The sequence below is a fragment of the Bidens hawaiensis genome, unplaced genomic scaffold (assembly GCF_021521415.1).
Source record: "Bidens hawaiensis isolate Kalapana, Puna unplaced genomic scaffold, B.hawaiensis_p1.1 tig00054706_1, whole genome shotgun sequence".
Classification (NCBI taxonomy): Eukaryota; Viridiplantae; Streptophyta; class Magnoliopsida; order Asterales; family Asteraceae; genus Bidens; species Bidens hawaiensis.
Window position 1 is genome coordinate 66,001 of NW_027506297.1, and position 17,740 is coordinate 83,740.

A 17,740-nucleotide genomic window follows, 5' to 3' on the forward strand; every position below is an offset into this window, starting at 1 on the left:
GGCTGGTGTTGTTGGGTTAGCCGGCCAGACATGTTAATCGAATATATAGGTTGTGGCGGATTGAGCTATGATGCATGGAAGTGAGCTACACTGTTTCGGTTGATAGCTTGAATAAAGCAGGATTTTGTCGATATTTTATAAATGGCTAATGCCAAGAAATTATGTTATCACTGTAATAATATAATTATTTTTAAATATAACAGGCTAGAAGGTTGTAAACATTTAGAAATAGTTTAGAAAAAAAAAGCGGCTTAACTAACCCCTTTCGACATGCGTTTCTACTTATGACATGTTTAGTAATCTTTAACAGATTTACAACTTGATAATTTCTAAGCAACCTGTTTGATATGTTTAAATAATCGGGTTATGCGGATGGTTATGGCGGTAATGATAAGTTTATAGTTTAAAGAATTAGAAATGGAACTACTAGATGAGATGGTATCCGAATTTGAGCTGAAATATGTCACCAAGTTGAGTTGAAAAGTATATGACACTTTTAAACAATCATGTTTGATTTAAACTTGTTAAAGAAATTAAAATGAAACAGTGTTGATGGTGATGGTGGTGACAATAGTTGTGAGGGGGTGATTTCAAATTCTTTGGTTACTATGTAGAAGAAAAGTTAAATTTTTTACAAGACAGGATTCATTTTCATTTTCCAACCAAATATGTTCTTTTTATTGATTACAACTCTCAAACAAATTCTATGAACAAAGATACCTTAAATTGTTAACTATGAAATTGATTCGCATTCTTGATACAAAAGTAGACTACAGTCTGCATCTGAAAAAACATGCTTGAAAATTTTGAACCAATACATTAATTGATCAACAATGGTTTAGACGTTCATTCATCATCGAGAATTGGATGCGATTATGCACCAATACCAATCCTCAAATGCGCAAAATAACAATTAGCTTTAACACTAAAACAACAAAGCCTAACCAGGAAAAAAAGTAAAACGTCAAATAATAGGAAACCATATGAATCGTTCACATAAGAAAGAAGCGACCAATCACCAAGAAACCTGAAAATGTCAAAAATGGTCAAATAATAAGTTAAAAAAAAACAACTAAATACTTCTTTCAAATGAAATGCTAACCTTACTGTATTAATCCTTGTTCAAGGCTTTTGGAACTTTGATGTATGGCTCTTCATAACTTGGAATAGCAGCTATTATGGCCTCCGTGTCACCAAACCTGAAGAAGCGTGGATCGACTTACTTGTATACGATCAACGTTCCTCGGGTACGAGTGTGCTATATCACCGATGGTTTTCCGAGATACGAGTTCTTCCACCTACAAAACGAGCAGCACCATGAGCTTACCCCTCAGAAAGGGACAGAGGGGTCCTCTTTTGGGTAACCCTCCGGTGTGAGAATAAGATATTGTAGGAGAAGATAAGAATGTGAAAACGCGTAAAGGACTTAGAATATATTTTCTTGTAGGAAAAAACAAGAATGTGGTATTTATAGTATTAGGGTTTCCAATGATTGGGCTCAGACCCAATTAGGGCCTTTTTGGCCTCCTCCTATTGCTTCGCGCCACGTGTACTTAGGACACCTGGTGCTTTTTCATTAATTATTCTCTAACCAAGGTATTTTACCTGACCCATGTGCCATCACGTGGTGGACATGGGTTTTGCTGAGTTGTCCACCCTTCATTGGCAGCTGTCAACATCAGCACATTCTTTATTCCTTAAAAGATACCTTCTGGAAGGTTGTCTGATGAGTACAATCATGGTTGTCCTTATCCTGATTTGGATTAGACTATTGTCTCATTTGTTGTGTTGTCCTTTATGCGCCTATCCCGGGGATGCGCAAGGTCTTCTCTTTATTCTCACGCGCAGATGTTTCATGCGCAGATGTGATATGCGTGAGTATGTGATATGCGTAAGCATATGTAATATGCGTGAGCATGTGTGATATGCGCCACGCGCAGATGTGATATGCGCCACGCGCAGATGTGATGCGTGAGCATATGTGATGCGTGAGCATATGTGATATGCGCCACGCGCATAGGTTTTGGCTTTGTGTCTTCATGACATCCTGATTTCAAGCCTCTTGTCTATATCTTGTGGGTTGACCCGCCCCGCTCGATGTTAAGGCGGGTGCATACCCCTTCAAGCTCCCCAGTCTAATGTGTGTCTTGTCTCGCGCGAGCGAGGTAAGATAGATATTAGACTTAATAGTTTGCTCTTTTAATAGGGTTTGTCTTTTCTTTTTCATTTCTCCTATGTGCGTTGCGCGAAATTCTATCCCTCTGGTTAAAACGAATCGTCAATGCACGTGGTTGGTTGATGCTGACATGCATCAGAGATGGAGACGTTATGTGTTAGGCCTTTCGCGTGCTCGGGGTGCTACAGTTGCCTTTCACGTCTCCTCATACAGTGTCAGGGACACGTGTCGCGCTTATGTTGGCCTACGCCTGCGCGTGGGGGCGCGTGAGCGTAGATCTGATTATTACTTGTTTCTCTTTCTCTCCCCTGGGCCTATAAAACCAAACCTTTTGAACGGTTTTTTCTTCATCTCCATTGTCATTTTCAGAGCTTTTGCTTCTTCAATTTACATTGCGATTAGGAGCCTTTATCTTTGCTTCCAGATTTCCGTGCTTAAAGTAACCATATTGTTCGATTTGCAATTGTATGTCTGATAACCCAGACACCACAATTTCCCCTAGTAAAGGCCGTGTAAAATCAGTGGTTATGTCTACTTTGAAGAAGACCGGCAAGGGTAAACGGGTTGCCGAGGCCTCGTCGGAGGAGGGAGGGAAGAACAAGGCGGTGAAGAGATGGGATGAGATTCCCTGCAAGTTGAAACAATCTGACTTTGATAATCTCGTCGCCTCTCAGGGTTTTCTCCCTGAGTATGGCTGTCTGCTCCCGGCGACCGGGCAAATGGCGGCGGATCCTCCCGCCGGCTATATCTCTTTATACTCTCATTTTTTCACCCACTGTAATCTTCGTCTTCCAATGACGAGGTTTATAGGTGCGCTCCTCCAGTTTTACGGGATTCATATATCTCAGGTTCATCCCTGTGGATTAGTGCGCATGACTCATTTTGAGTTCATGTGCAAAGCTCAGCGCGAGGAGCCCACCACTCGGCGCTTTCAATATTTTTATAAGCCGAAAATCCAAGATTCTTGGTTCTCATTCACACCGCGCAGTCAGAAGGTTAAGTGTTGCACTGTTTCCTTCAAAAGCCTTCATGACTGGGCTGAAAAATTCTTTTATATCAAGGCTGGTGTGATTCCCATCCGCATGACTATGCGTGCGATTACTTCCGCGCCCGCGGATGATGACGTTCTTAAGAATCCATCTGGCGCGTGGGTAAAGAAGTTATCTGCTGAACCATCCCCCGCCAGGAAAATTTGCGAGGAAGCGTTGGTGGGGTTTGGCATGAGCAAGAGGTGGATTGACAGCGGGACTGAGCCTGTCATCCATGTTGATGGCTCAGGTGGGTTGTTTGTTCATTGCATTAATTTTGCGCGAGTATAATTCGTTTTGCTGATATCACTTGTCTTGTTTTATGCAGAAAGCAAGGAATACATCCACGCCGCCTATGACGAGCATACGGAAGGTGGCTCTGTCGCGCTGAGCGCTGGGGAAGTTGCTTTCCTTGATCGCTTCGATGATATGTTCATCCCTGTCGATTTAGAATTTTGTTTTGACAGCGATGCGCCTGGTAAGCCTTTGTATTTGTGCTTAGGCCCTTAGAGTACCAAATTTGGTTTTAACATTTCTGTTGCGCGTATTGTAGATGCGCTCGCTAATTATGAGTTGGAGCTTGTGGAAGAGGAAGTGGAGGAGGAAGAAGCTGAAGCGCAAAAACTCAAGCACAAGACTAAAGGCAAAACTGGCGCAGGGGCCAGTAAAAAACATAAAAAAGATGATGCCTCTGTTGCCCAGAATCTTCCTCCTACTCAGGCGAAGGGACTTGAGAAAACCAAGGGTTTTACTTCCAAGTTTTCCTCGTCTTCTTTGCCTCAAGGTGTGGGCAGTCCTCCCGTCCACACGAGGTATGGTGCCGCCACCTCATCTCTGCGCGCGGCGGACAAGGGAAGCGGTGCTGTGCCTGCTGTTTCGTCTTCTCCAACAGGTATACTTTGTTTATTTTTTGTGGTTTTATGAGCGTGATTCTGATAGAGTTATTAATAAAGCTTTGTTCACTCAAATGTTTGTTGAGCCGGCAACGTTGGTGGCTCAACCTCAGGCGCAGCAAGGTGCCAAGGCTATGCCGAAGGTTGTTTTGAAGTCCTTTGCTTTGCCTTCAAAAAGGGGGAAAATGGACTTCATGGCGATGTTTAATTCGCGGACTGCGGTGCGCCAAGGTATCTATTGCGCTTTGATTGTCTGATTTTTTCCTGTAGTTCAAGTCATGAATCATTTCTCCTTGTTGGTTTTTTCATAGGAATTATAGCTGGCACACAAGCTGCTGGTGGTACTGCTAGCGCTGGCGCCGTTAGTTCTGCTCCTGCTCCACAAGTACTGAATCTCCCCTCATTGGGATCACTAAGGAGCAGGAGACTATTTTTCGCGCTACTCTAACAGCGTCAAGATCTCCCTCACCTCCTCCTGCGCGCAGCCCTCCTCGTGAGACTATTTTTGATTCTTCCAAGTCGCAGGAGAAGAGACCTGTTATAGAGGATGATGAGGAGGTTAATTTTGAAGATTCTGATGGTGGCCGCGTAAGCCCTATAGCGCCACGAGATTTCGTGGCGCAGCCTTTTTCTCATGGGGCGGGCATGAGCTCACCAGCTGGCGCTAACCTTTCTGCCGGTTCTCCGCAGGTATGAGTTTATTTTGCTCCGCTGTGCAGACTTCCAAATTAGTGTTTAGATAACTAAAACCTTTCTTTGCGTTGCTTTGTGTTTGTAGGGAGCCGATCACATATACCGCCCGAGCTGGAATATCACTGAAGAGAGCTCATTCCAATCCATGGGCGTATGTGAAGACTTTTGGGCTCACTCTGTTCCTCCAGCTGAAAGGAGGTTTCAAGAGGACCGCGCTCTCGTGGACTTGCTTAATGACCACCTTTTTGCTGGGTCTGCGTTTTTTGCTGCCTCCCAAGAGCTTCGCAGTGATTATATAAAGATACGTGATGCCCTTGCGGAGGCCAAGCAAGAGGCTAAGATTTCTGCTTGGAATCTTTCTGATGCCCGAGAGAGGGCTGAGAAACTCCAAGCAGAACTTAGCGAGAACCGGGCAAATGCCAACGCTGCTTTTGTGAAGCGCGAGCTTGAGCTGCAAGCTGCGCGGGAGAAGCTGCAAGCGGCAGAGGCATACGCGGCCAAGTACGCGCGTCGAGCGCGTGACCTGGAGTTGGAAGCAGAGGCGCGTGACCAAACTATTGCGCAGGTTAATACTGACAAATCTTTATTGGAGAGTGAGGTTGCGCGCCTGAAGAAAGAGCTCGATGCTGCGCGAGCGGAAAAGAATGAAGCCTTGGCGGCAGCGGCGTCTGACAAAGAAGAGCTAAAACAAGCCAAGGAAACTGTTGAGTTGTTAAACTCTCAGATCCCTGCTCTTGAGACGTCTGTTTCTTCCCTCGCGCATGACCGTCAATGGCTGATTTCACAGGGTGTGACTCGTTGCGCTTATGCGATGAAATACTCAGACGAGTTTCAGACCCTTGTGATGGATTGTAATGCGGCGTCGCGCTTGGTGGGTCGAGCTGAAGGGTTTAAGGATGGTTATGAATATGGCATGCTAAAGAAGAATCCATCCGACTACCCTTATCAGCTCGACGTTGTCTGCGCTGACATGGCTGAGGTGGGGGAGAAGTACCTGAATACTCCAATTCCCATCCTTGAGTAGGTATTTTAACCTTAATGAGTTTACTTGACTTATTTTCATAATCTTTTGTACTCATACTGTTCCTTGTGACTTGCAGATAGCCGCGCTTGCTGACCAGCCCGATCTTGGCGCTTTAAAGAAATTACTTGATGAATGTGAAGGGACTGGTGGCAATGATGATGGCGCGGGCAACGCTACCTCTGCCAGCGGCTCTGGCGTGGCCAAAGGACCTACTCCTGACGCTATCATAATAGAAGACGACTATATTCAAGACGAACAGCTTGATTATGGTAAGTTTGGAGATGACGAGGAGCGGGCTACGCCAGATGCTGAGGGAGGAAGTAATGATGAGGACGATGAAGAGGCTGATATTGATATAGAGACTTGAAAAGCCCTTCTTGTTTTTTTTTTTTTTTTTTTTTTTTGTATTTGTAGTTTTTACCTCATCATTTGTAAATTTGTAAACTTCTATGTTTTTGGAATGAAATTTTGTTTTTCCCTTATTCGCATCTTGCGCATTCCCAATTCATCTCTTTATATTGCATGTTTGTGTTCGTTGAATATAAGGTATGCTTACACATTGAAACTTGAACAAGGTTGTAAAGAAATTATTTTATTTAATCCTTAACAGTTGTCATATTTCAAGTTATTTTGCAATATTCTGAATATGCTGACACGTGCCTTAGCATTTCATTGTTCCTCTTTTGCGCGACGTTATCGTGCATTTATTATAGGGAATTATGAATGAGTTTTTTAGCCTTTACGTGTCAGTATGTGTTACTCTGCTTATATCCATTATAATCCCATGCGCGGCCCCGACCTGAGACCTTAACAACTATGCTTTGGCATGTGCTTTGCCTTAGTTGTGCTTAGGTATTTTTATGGTCCAGCTGCGCAATACGTAGGATGGATGCTATGAGTAATTTGAGCTAATGCTCATATTATTGGGCTAAGGCCCTGAGCTAAGGCTCATATTATTGGGCTAAGGCCCTGACGTTTTAGAGTTAAAACTCGTTAACGCGTTTGAACTTGAAGCTCGCGCATGTATGTTTTACTTCGTTTTATTTTTAGTTTGATGTCAATACAATGTTGTCATATTGCTCAAAATTAATAAAGGGAAGTGTGAAACATGTATGCAAAAGGTAATAAAACGCATATTAAGAGAAAATAGCGCGTATCATTATTCATAATGGCTTAAAAAGCCTTGATTACAAACTTGACAACTTTTACATGAAACATTTTCTAAGTTGTGCTGCGTTCCATGTGCGCGGGATCTTCTTTCCATTTAAATCTTTTAAAGCGTATGCGCCTTTTCCCAATTCTTCCGAGACTTGATAAGGTCCCTCCCAGTTGGGAGACATCTTTCCTGGGGGTATTGCACGACTAGCTTCATTGTTTCGAAGGACAAAATCATTCTTCTTGAAGTGACATTCTTTCACGCGCTGATTGTAATATTTTTCTAGTTTTTTATTGTATTTGGCTTCACTGATGATAGCCGCCTCTCTGCGCCCTTCAAGTAAATTGAGATCCAACCTCCTTTCTTGCTCATTACCCGTCTTACTCATCATAAGCACTCTATAGGATGGGCATCCAATTTCTGCTGGAATCATAGTCTCCGTTCCATAGGTTAGGCTGAACGGGGACTCGCCATTGCTGGTTTTGCTTAATGTCCTGTGCGCCCACAGGACATTAGGTAACTCCTCGACCCATGCATGGGACTCTCCCTCCAACCTTTTCTTCAGCCCATTCAGCAAGCTTTGGTTCGCGCGTTCCACTTGGCCGTTCCCTTGAGGGTGGTATACTGAAGTGAAGACCTGATTGATGTGCAATTCCTTGAGCCAACTGGATATCTTCCTGTCAGTGAATTGTTTGCCATTGTCGCTCACGATTTCCATGGGCAGGCCAAAACGGCATACGATGTGGCTCCAAATAAATTGCTTCATTGCCTCGGCTGTGATTTTTGCCAGTGGCTTGGCTTCAACCCATTTTGTGAAATAGTCTACTGCCACTACCAAAAACTTTACTCGCCCTGGCGCTTGTGGTAAGGGACCCACAATATCGATTGCCCACTTGTGGAAAGGCCATGCAGAGGTCACCGGAATCAAGTTGTTCTTTGGCCGCATGGCATTTGGCGCATAGCTCTGACACGCTTTGCATTTTTGAATCTCTTTTAACGCGTCCAAGTACATGCCTGGCCAATAGTATCCTGCGCTCATTGCCTTGGCGATCACCATGCGCGGGCCAGCATGTATTCCACAGATTCCTTCGTGTATCTCTCTGATCACATAGCTTGCTTCCTCCACGTCTAGGCATTTCATGAGTGGTCCAAGATAAGAGCGTCGATATAACGTACCATCGAGCACTTCGTAATTCTGCGACTTGTGTCTTATCTTTCTCGCCTGTGCGCGATCGTCTGGTAACTTTCCCTCCTTCAAGAATTCCATTATTGGAGTTATCCATGATGAAGGTGTTGTATGAATTACAAGAAAAGACTTCGCTCCCACTGACGGGTTGCTCATTACTTCCACCCTGACATCTTTGCCAAAATGATCGAAGCTGGTTGATGCCATCTTGCTTAGCGCATCGGCAGACTTATTTTCACTGCGCGGAATGTGTATGATTCTGAAAAAGTCAAATTGTTCGGTGAGTTTCTTCGCCTGCTCTAGATACAGAGGCATGGTGTTTTCCTTGGCATCATAAAGGCCATTGACTTGTGCTGCTACCAGGTATGAATCTACATGAGCCTCTAGCTTTTTAACTCCGAACTTGTGCGCGATGCGCAAACCAGCCAGCAGGGCTTCATACTCAGCTTCATTGTTGGTGCTCTTGAAATCCAACCTGATTGCGTAAGTATACTCATGATTTTCTGGATCCACCAGTTTGAGGCCTGCGCCGGACCCTTCGTTGTTTGAAGCTCCATCAGTGAATAATCTCCAAACGTTTTCTTCATTATTGGCTTGCGGAGGGTCTACTTCGCGCTGAGCCTCTTCGACTTTTCCTTCAGGGATTTCTGCGATGAAATCAGCTAAGACTTGTCCCTTGATTGTTGGTCGAGGCTTATAGGTGATCGTGTGCTCCCCTAATTCCAGCGCCCATTTTGTCAGCCTTCCTGAGAGCGCGGGACGCCGCAAGACTTGCTGGATGTTGTAACCAGTCAGGACTTCAATAGGATGACCATTGAAATATCTGTGAAGCTTGCGCGACGCATGCGTTAGTGATAAAACTAACTTTTCTATGATGGTGTAGCGCGTCTCAGGATCTGTCAGCACCCGACTTACATAATAAATTGGTGTTTGGATTCCTTTGCGATCCACCAATAATACTGCGCCAATGGCGTGCTCTCCTGATAACAGGTACAACGTTAAAGTTTCACCAGGTAGTGGAGCTGTGAGCGCAGGCAGATTTATCAGACATTCTTTTATCTCACTGAAAGCTTGCTCGGCCTCAGGCGTCCACTTGAATTGGCTTTTCTTTAAGCAATTTCTCAAAGTGTTAATGAATGGGGTAGATTTGCTTGCATGGTTTGCTAGGAACCTGTTAATTGATGCCAATCTACCATTCAACTTTTGAACTTCCTTCAAGGTGGATGGTGAGGGCATGTTGAGGATAGCCTCCACCTTCTCTGGGTTCACCTTGAAACCATCCTTGGTGACCATTACGCCGAGAAATTTCCCTTCTTCCACGCCGAATGTGCATTTGCTCGGGTTGAGCTTCATGTTTACTTCCTTTAGGCGCCGAAGGGTTTCTTCGATGTCTTTGAGCATTTGTTTTTCCTCCCTGCTTTTAATCACCAAATCATCCACGTAGACCTCTAAGTTTTTTCCAATTTGCTCGTTGAAAATTGCATCCATGAGTCTTTGGTAAGTGGCTCCTGCATTCTTCAAACCAAAGGGCATTTTTGTGTAACAGAAAACACCCTTGTCGGTTCTGAAAGCAGTCTTGTCTTCATCCTGTGGTGCCATTTGAATTTGGTGATAGCCCTTATAGGCATCCAGGAAACATTTGAGCTTAAATGGCACCACAGAGTCCACCTTCATGTCAATGTTTGGGAGGGGGTAACAATCTTTTGGACACGCCTTGTTGAGGTCCTTGAAATCAATGCACATTCTCCATGACCCATTGCTCTTCTTTACCATCACAGGATTGGCTACCCATGTTTGATATCGTATTGGGCGAATGATATTCGCGCGCAGTAGATCTTCTACTTGCTCATTCATGGCCTTTGTCTTCTCGTCTCCCATGACTCTTTTCTTTTGAGCAATTGGCTCCACGGACTTGAATGTGTTGAGAGAGTGCTGCGCCAGGTCTCGCGGAACCCCAGTCATATCAGAATGTTGCCACGCGAAGACTGACATATACGTTGTGGGCAATCTTTTCATTCTCACTCTTGTGTCATCTGATATCGTAGCTCCGATTGTGATTGTTTGTTCTGGGAATTTTGGGTTGAGAATCCATTCCTCTGGCGCGTTTTTTGCCACTGGAAGTTTCATTCTCCCCTCTCGAGGTATACTTATTACTGCTCATAAATGATCTCGGTACACAAATGTTACTCCCGTTGGTGTTGGGAACCCCAACGCGCCATGCGCTGGTGACGGTATGGCGTTGAATTGGGCAATCGTTCCTCTACCCAAGATCATACTATGGCATGAAGTGGTGGGCAAGACCAGGAAGTTGACAATTTCAGCTCGCTTGTGCTTCTCATCCCCCATAGTTAGTTCGAATTGTATCTGACCTAGGGGGTGAATAATTTCGTTTGAGACACCCGAGATTGGTGCACTCACAACTTCGAGCCTTGCTTGGTCTGCTGGGTCCAACTTCCTGAAACATTGCTCATACATGATGTCTGACTCACTACCGGTGTCCACCAGGACTCTTGACACCTCATAATGAGCGATGTGTGCAGTGATGACTAGGGGACTGCTGCTAGACGGGCCTCCTCTGATTCTTGGAAAGATTACTTGTTGCTCGCGCCAATCCCCTTGGATTTGCGCGCTTCTCTTCCTCGATCTTTGCCCTTGCCTTCTTCCTTCAGCTACACAGATTCTTTTGAATTTTTTACTGGCTGAGGCTCCGTCTGGTTGTTCGTTCTCTGGTCTTGGATTTTTTACCAGGTGAACCAACTTGCCTGATTTTACATCTTTTTCGATCGCATCCTTCAAATGATGGCATGCATCGGTGTTGTGCCCTGTGGATTTGTGAAACTCACAATATTTGCCACTGTTCGGTGGTCCCTTATGGAGTAATGGCCTGGGGTTTTTAAACTGGACATTCTCTGTGTTTAACACTTGCGAAGGCGTTTTGGTGAGGGGAGTCCATATTCTTGGTAGAGGTCTGTTAGGCTCTCTGCCGCCTTCCTTCTTGTCACCTTCTCCGCGATTAAGAATGTCTTTTTGGGGTTGGGGTGAACTTTACTGCGCTTGATTTTCTGCGGGAAAATAATTGGTTTGTTGCAACCTAGACCATACGGAGTTTTGTTTGCCCCTTCTTGCATTGTTGCGTGGTGCTTCTGTTTGATGCCCTTTATCTCTTGCTCTGTCTTGGGCAATTTGTTTTTCATTTCGCGCGAAGACTCGCGATGCTTCCATAAGCTTAGCCCAAGTGGTTGGCATGCCTTCTCTGCTCACGAGAGCTCTGCGTAGTTGATCACTGCGCGCACCTTGTATAAAGGCCACGCGCAAGAGTTGTTCAGTGATGCCTCCAATTGCAAGAGATTCCTGATTGAAACGAGTTATGTAGTCTTCAATGGTTTCATCATTCCTGCGCACGCAGTGCATGATGTCATCAGGGTCGCGCGTGTGTCTGCGCTGCTGTACAAAGTGAGCCTGGAACTTTTCCAATAGCTCTTCGAACCCATCGATTTGTCCTGTCGGCAAGCTTTCGAACCAGACACGCACTGCGCCCGTGAGGCAGCGAGCAAACATGTGACACCATGTTGGCATCGTCCAACTTTCTAGGTTTCCAGTGTTATAAAAACCTTGTAAGAAATCGTCTGGATCTGTTGTACCATCGTACTTGCCTAAACCACTTAGCATCTTGGTTTTGTGTTGAATGGGAGCCATCGCAATGCGCTCAGTGAATTTTGAATGTTTTACCAAGATGGCTGGCCTATATGGTGTGGTTACGTCCACTTTCTCTTTCACTTGTGGGTTGTATGGTGTGTATAAATCCATATCGGCTTTGGCTCCAGGTGCTATGTGCATGTGTGCGCGAAGCTGTGAACCTCCTGCATGAGTATCTCGCGTCTTCTTCATGTTGTGCACCTCTTCCTCATCACTAATATCAGCTTGTTCGGTGTGAACAGAATGACCGTCTTCCAGCGTGCACGTCTTTTTTGTTGTTCCCTGAATGGTTTGTTTATCAAATGCGAGCCTTTGCGTTAAATCGGCTAACTTTTTGTGTTTTACCAACTCATTGTATTTGTCCATTAAACGCCGTTGTTCGTTTATGAGCCATTCTTTAGGGTCATTGGTTTCAACTTCCGGGCCCATTGGTCCTTTTTGTTTTGCACAAGTCAGATTTTGGAACGTGAGATCGTCTGGAGGAGTTTCAGTCTGACTATGAGGTGTTGTGTTGAAGGGATGGTTACTGGTGGTGCGCGCAGTGTCACGCGGCGCCCTCAGAACCTGATGTCCCTCATTAACATCCTCAAGCTCATTATCCTCCAGAACTTGATCATTGTTTCGAACACCGGAAACCATGATGAAGATTTTCAGAGAGAAAATTGATGAAATAGTGGTTTTGTTGCCGTTGTAACAGGTGATGGCGCCAATGAAGAAGCGTGGATTGACTTACTTGTATACGATCAACGTTCCTCGGGTACGAGTGTGCTATATCACCGATGGTTTTCCGAGATACGAGTTCTTCCACCTACAAAACGAGCAGCACCGTGAGCTTACCCCTCAGAAAGGGACAGAGGGGTCCTCTTTGGGGTAACCCTCCGGTGTGAGAATAAGATATTGTAGGAGAAGATAAGAATGTGAAAACGAGTAAAGGACTTAGAATATATTTTCTTGCCTGACCCCAACTGTGGAGGTGGTGTGGTATTTATAGTATTAGGGTTTCCAATGATTGGGCTCAGACCCAATTAGGGCCTTTTTGGCCTCCTCCTATTGCTTCGCGCCACGTGTACTTAGGACACCTGGTGCTTTTTCATTGATTATTCTCTGACCAAGGTATTTTACCTGACCCATGTGCCATCACGTGGTGGCACATGGGTTTTGCTGAGTTGTCCACCCTTCATTGGCAACTGTCAACATCAGCACATTCTTTATTCCTTAAAAGATACCTTCTGGAAGGTTGTCTGATGAGTACAATCATGGTTGTCCTTATCCTGATTTGGATTAGACTATTGTCTCATTTGTTGTGTTGTCCTTTATGCGCCTATCCCGGGGATGCGCAAGGTCTTCTCTTTATTCTCACGCGCAGATGTTTCATGCGCAGATGTGATATGCGTGAGTATGTGATATGCGTAAGCATATGTAATATGCGTGAGCATGTGTGATATGCGCCACGCGCAGATGTGATATGCGTGAGCATATGTGATGCGTAAGCATATGTGATGCGTGAGCATATGTGATATGCGTGAGCATATGTGATGCGTGAGCATATGTGATATGCGCCACGCGCATAGGTTTTGGCTTTGTGTCTTCATGACATCCTGATTTCAAGCCTCTTGTCTATATCTTGTGGGTTGACCCGCCCCGCTCGATGTTAAGGCGGGTGCATACCCCTTCAAAACCATTACATTGTTTTCAGGCTATTATGTACAAAAATAACCCATCGCGCATCCTAAAAACAAGCAAGAAAATAAAAATAAAAAACATAGTACCTGTTGTCAAATGTTTCAGGACTATCCTCACGAAAGCTGCCTGCTTCGGTATCTATAACAAGAAACATAACATTTGTATGTTATCCCAAACATAAAAGATTGTCACACATTTTTAACAGAAAGCACCATATATACAACACATGTTAAAGTCCACACACCTGGGCGTATTGCCGGCTCAACACTTTGAAGATCCACATCTTGAAGCTGCCCAAACCTATTCCACAACACATGTTAAGTCACGCCATTTAAACTCATCAATCTCGACTTACTTATAATATGGTAAATAAACATATAACATAATCACAACAGTTCAAGATAAGTTCAATTCGATTGGTTGAAAATCGAAACACATAATATCAAGTAAAATAAATATGTAGAAAAAGAGGATTACCAGTCTACCACTTGCTGAATTTTGGGGGCAAACTCTTCAGCCTATACGCATCAAGACCAAAATATACAGTCAACTTATCATTCAATCTTAGTGTTGTAAATATCGGAAAAAATCAGCAACTACTCGGAAGTCGGTGAGCTACTGATTATTTATTTTTCTAATCGGTGTCATTAGTCGGTAATTAGTCAAACTCTGTCAAACCGGCCTAAATCTATCAAAAGTCAGACTTTTTTTTATTTTTTAAAAGGCAATCGAACCTTGGTTTTCTCATTGATTTGTTATGTTTACGTGAACGTTTATATCTGATTAACCGCTAGTTGGTACCCCACCGCCCGACTAGCAAGTTCTACAACACTGTTTTTAACCGTGTGAATAATCGAGTGGCTACCTCCTGTGGAGTAAGAGAGATACGAGCTGTTTCTGCTAAACGGGCGACATCTGGTCTTTCCAAACTGGAATGGACCGCATACTCCCGGGCTCCAACCCTACGGGGAAATTTTTGAATTAGATCGTGCTACTTTGAAATCTGATGGGGTTTTTCGTAGCAGTCCAAGGGGTTGGTTTACTTTTGGACATGCTTTATTTGCTTTGCTCTTCTTCTTCGGACACATTTGGCATGGTGCTCGAACCTTGTTTAGAGATGTTTTTGCTGGTATTGACCCAGATTTGGATGCTCAAGTAGAATTTGGAGCATTCCAAAAACTTGGAGATCCAACTACAAGAAGACAAGCAGCCTGATACAACATTTCTTTGCATCCTCTCAGTCTGTATAAAGGTTCGAGGAAACCCATATTTTTTTGTGAAGTGATTGAGCAGAATATGATCAGATTTAAATGCTGGAGATAGCAGAAGTAATGCTCTGCTTCCCATTATTATTATTATTATTATTATTATTATTATTATTATTATTATTCCCTACAATCTGAATTTAAAGAGAATTCAATACTTAAAACTAATGTATGGCCTTTGTAACCAAAACCTCTAAAATTAGACCAATTTATATGTAAGAGTTATGTATCTATTACTGTCTATAGAACAAATTAAAGCCTAATTGTAAATAAAACAATCAAATAGTATAGAAGAAAATTATACCAGTAAATTAAGAAGATATATTTGATAATGATAACGAGCGGATGGCAAAGATGTTACAAAATGAGTGAAGATGAATTCGGGTAAATGGTTTTAAGGGTTTTCTTTCGGGGCGATTTTAGACCCGTTTTTCCTTTACCATATTTTTTTATAAAAATGTTGTTTTTGTTGTGAAACAAGCCTAATAGCTAAAGAATAAGAGAAGACATGTAAGGAGAAAGATGGAGATTTCATTAATTAGGTGTGTTCTACAATATGATACAATGATATGTGTATATAAGAGAAGATAACTTGGAGAAAAAGCCTAACTATATTTGGTATTGATAACCACAATAATATATATTTATAACACTCCCCCTTGGTTATCAACTCAATACGCTTGGAGATGTTGCCTCATTAAAAACCTTGCTAGGAAAACCCAGTGGGACAAAACCATAGCTAAGGGAAAAAGAGTGCAACGCGTATTGTCTCCCCCTGATTTATATATCCTTTAAAATGGTATATATCGATCTTCCGTGAAAGTTACCCAAAATTTTTGTAGTCACTCATTTGCATCTTCGTCACCTGACATTTGAATCTTTAAGTTGAATAATGTTGTATGATCTTCACATGAAAACTTCTATTGCTTCATCTGGTAAACACTATGATCCTGATGTGTTTCTCTGCATAAACAAGACTAACCAAATTTGTTTTGATGGGTTAGTAAAATATAAACATATATCTTTCATACATGAAATATGTTTTAACTCATTCGGATGTCTCCTAGCATGACACATGCTGATAAATATAAACAAGAAAATAATAATCCTATATAGCTAACAGTCTGACATAATGCATATATGCATTATGATATTTCCAATAATACTTCATATTCATATAGGAAATGATATAGAGTCATTGTTTGACATCCTTTAACGTGCTAAAAGGATTAAATTTGTCCATGGTAAAATGTCTCAGCATTTCTTAGATCTTTGATGGATTTATAAACATATAATTACACATATACTCGAACTATAAGTCGAGCAATAATCACACCTTGTCAAGGTCTTTGAAAAATAATTTTCTCTTTAAAAGCTCATAAGTTTCTCTCAATGTACATCATCAGTGTATGATTTTAATGAACTTTTGAGAGTGAAATTTTGATAAGAGTATGGCTAATTATATCCCTCTATCTTTATCAAAATATCTCTTGATTTGTATCAAGCTCAATTCGATTAATCCATACTTAATAAGCATGAATCCATGCATTTACCAATCCATCATGGACTTCTTTTCAACTTGACAAATTATGCACACACATTCACTTTTCCAGGATTTTTGCTGCATAAACTTGCTCATTAACATATCATTTTGTATAACATATCAAAAATCCATATTGTACGATTTATTTGTTTATTGAGATATTATACTCATCACGTACATTCTCTTCTATGTGTATGCTTGTTGATGCACATAATCAATTAATTTTTCAGGTATGGAATTACCTTAGGAAACTCTTCAGGAGTTCCATTTATGTTCAACATATTCAATAATTGTAAAGTATTCAAATATGACTCTATACACAACAATCAATATGTTCTCGAGAACTTACTTCATGATTTGATAATTCGAATCCTTCATAGATTTTCTTGTAAACTCTCAGTATCAACTGAATAACAATATTTATTGGACGCATATCAATTCTCTCTTTATATTACCAGACTGTTTAGTTATTGGAAAGCCATTGCTTCCACCATTGGAGAATGTGTCTCCTCGTAATTAATCATGAGTCTTTGCAAAAATTCTTATGCCATCAATTTGGCCTTATATCACTTGATGGATTTTCATAACTCATATACAATACTCGTTTGTATCTAACACATTTTACAACTTTAGTTGTACGGACTGCTGGTCCAACAAACTTTCCGTTATTTAGAGAATTCAACTATGCCCTGTTTGCGTCTTTCCATTTTGTCCAATCATTTTATAGGCAGATTTAGTTGATCCTCATCATCATTTCAAGCGCTAATTATATATATAAATAAAAGTATAACGACGTCGACTTTATTTCGATTCCATATATCTTTATAGACATGATACAATATAATTTATTGAGAGCTCTTTGTTTTCAGGTACCTAAGGTTCTTCAAGAACCATCATGTCTAATCTCTTTCAAGAGACCTTTTACTGCACCTCGACTTAACCATCTTTATTACCTGCTCCAATTTTTGAGGAAATTTTAACTATGAAACTGATCAATCTACCACGCTACAAGCGTGCATTAGAATTATTATCAATATGCGTTTGTCCTTCCGGGACATTTATTAATTGGAGCATTAGCAGTTCGTATAGGTGGCTTAGGTAGACACACTCTTTTGGTCAGTGAATCGTCCGGTAATCATTCGTTAATCTTATTCATGAATTATCCTTTGAACTTTTAGTTCCTGTAATTTAGTTTGAGGATCCATGATAATTCATTCCAACTGCTTTATATCTCCCCCTAATGTTGGGAATGTTGATTCACTAAAGTAAAAACTAATGAGGCATAATCAAATATCTCATTAGTGGCTCTAAGTATATAATCATAAATAATATTTAATACCGACATAAATTCCCAACTTCCTTTGTGACCTTATCTTTGTGTTTTATGGTGGATTAAT

General features: G+C 42.1%; 1 protein-coding gene across 1 annotated transcript; it reads right to left on the reverse strand.

The window, feature by feature from the left end:
* Window positions 1-873: 873 nt before the first annotated feature.
* On the reverse strand, window positions 874-16,611 carry LOC143617400 (glutamyl-tRNA(Gln) amidotransferase subunit C, chloroplastic/mitochondrial-like). Its single transcript, XM_077089973.1, has 6 exons — window positions 16,586-16,611; window positions 14,401-14,497; window positions 14,013-14,053; window positions 13,780-13,835; window positions 13,622-13,673; window positions 874-1,027 (listed from the first exon to the last, which is right to left on the reverse strand). The coding sequence occupies exons 1-6, from the start codon at window positions 16,609-16,611 to the stop codon at window positions 874-876; spliced, it is 426 nt and encodes a 141-aa protein (XP_076946088.1).
* Window positions 16,612-17,740: the final 1,129 nt, after the last annotated feature.

Bases quoted from the DNA above. Each gene is read 5' to 3' on its own strand.
- LOC143617400 (XM_077089973.1), bottom strand. From the start codon at position 16,611: ATGGAACTCCTGAAGAGTTTCCTAAG. The intron at 14,498-16,585 runs GTAATTCCATAC...ATTTCCCCGTAG, and splicing joins CTCCTGAAGAGTTTCCTAAG to GGTTGGAGCCCGGGAGTATG. The intron at 14,054-14,400 runs GTAGCCACTCGA...TGATGCGTATAG, and splicing joins TCTCTCTTACTCCACAGGAG to GCTGAAGAGTTTGCCCCCAA.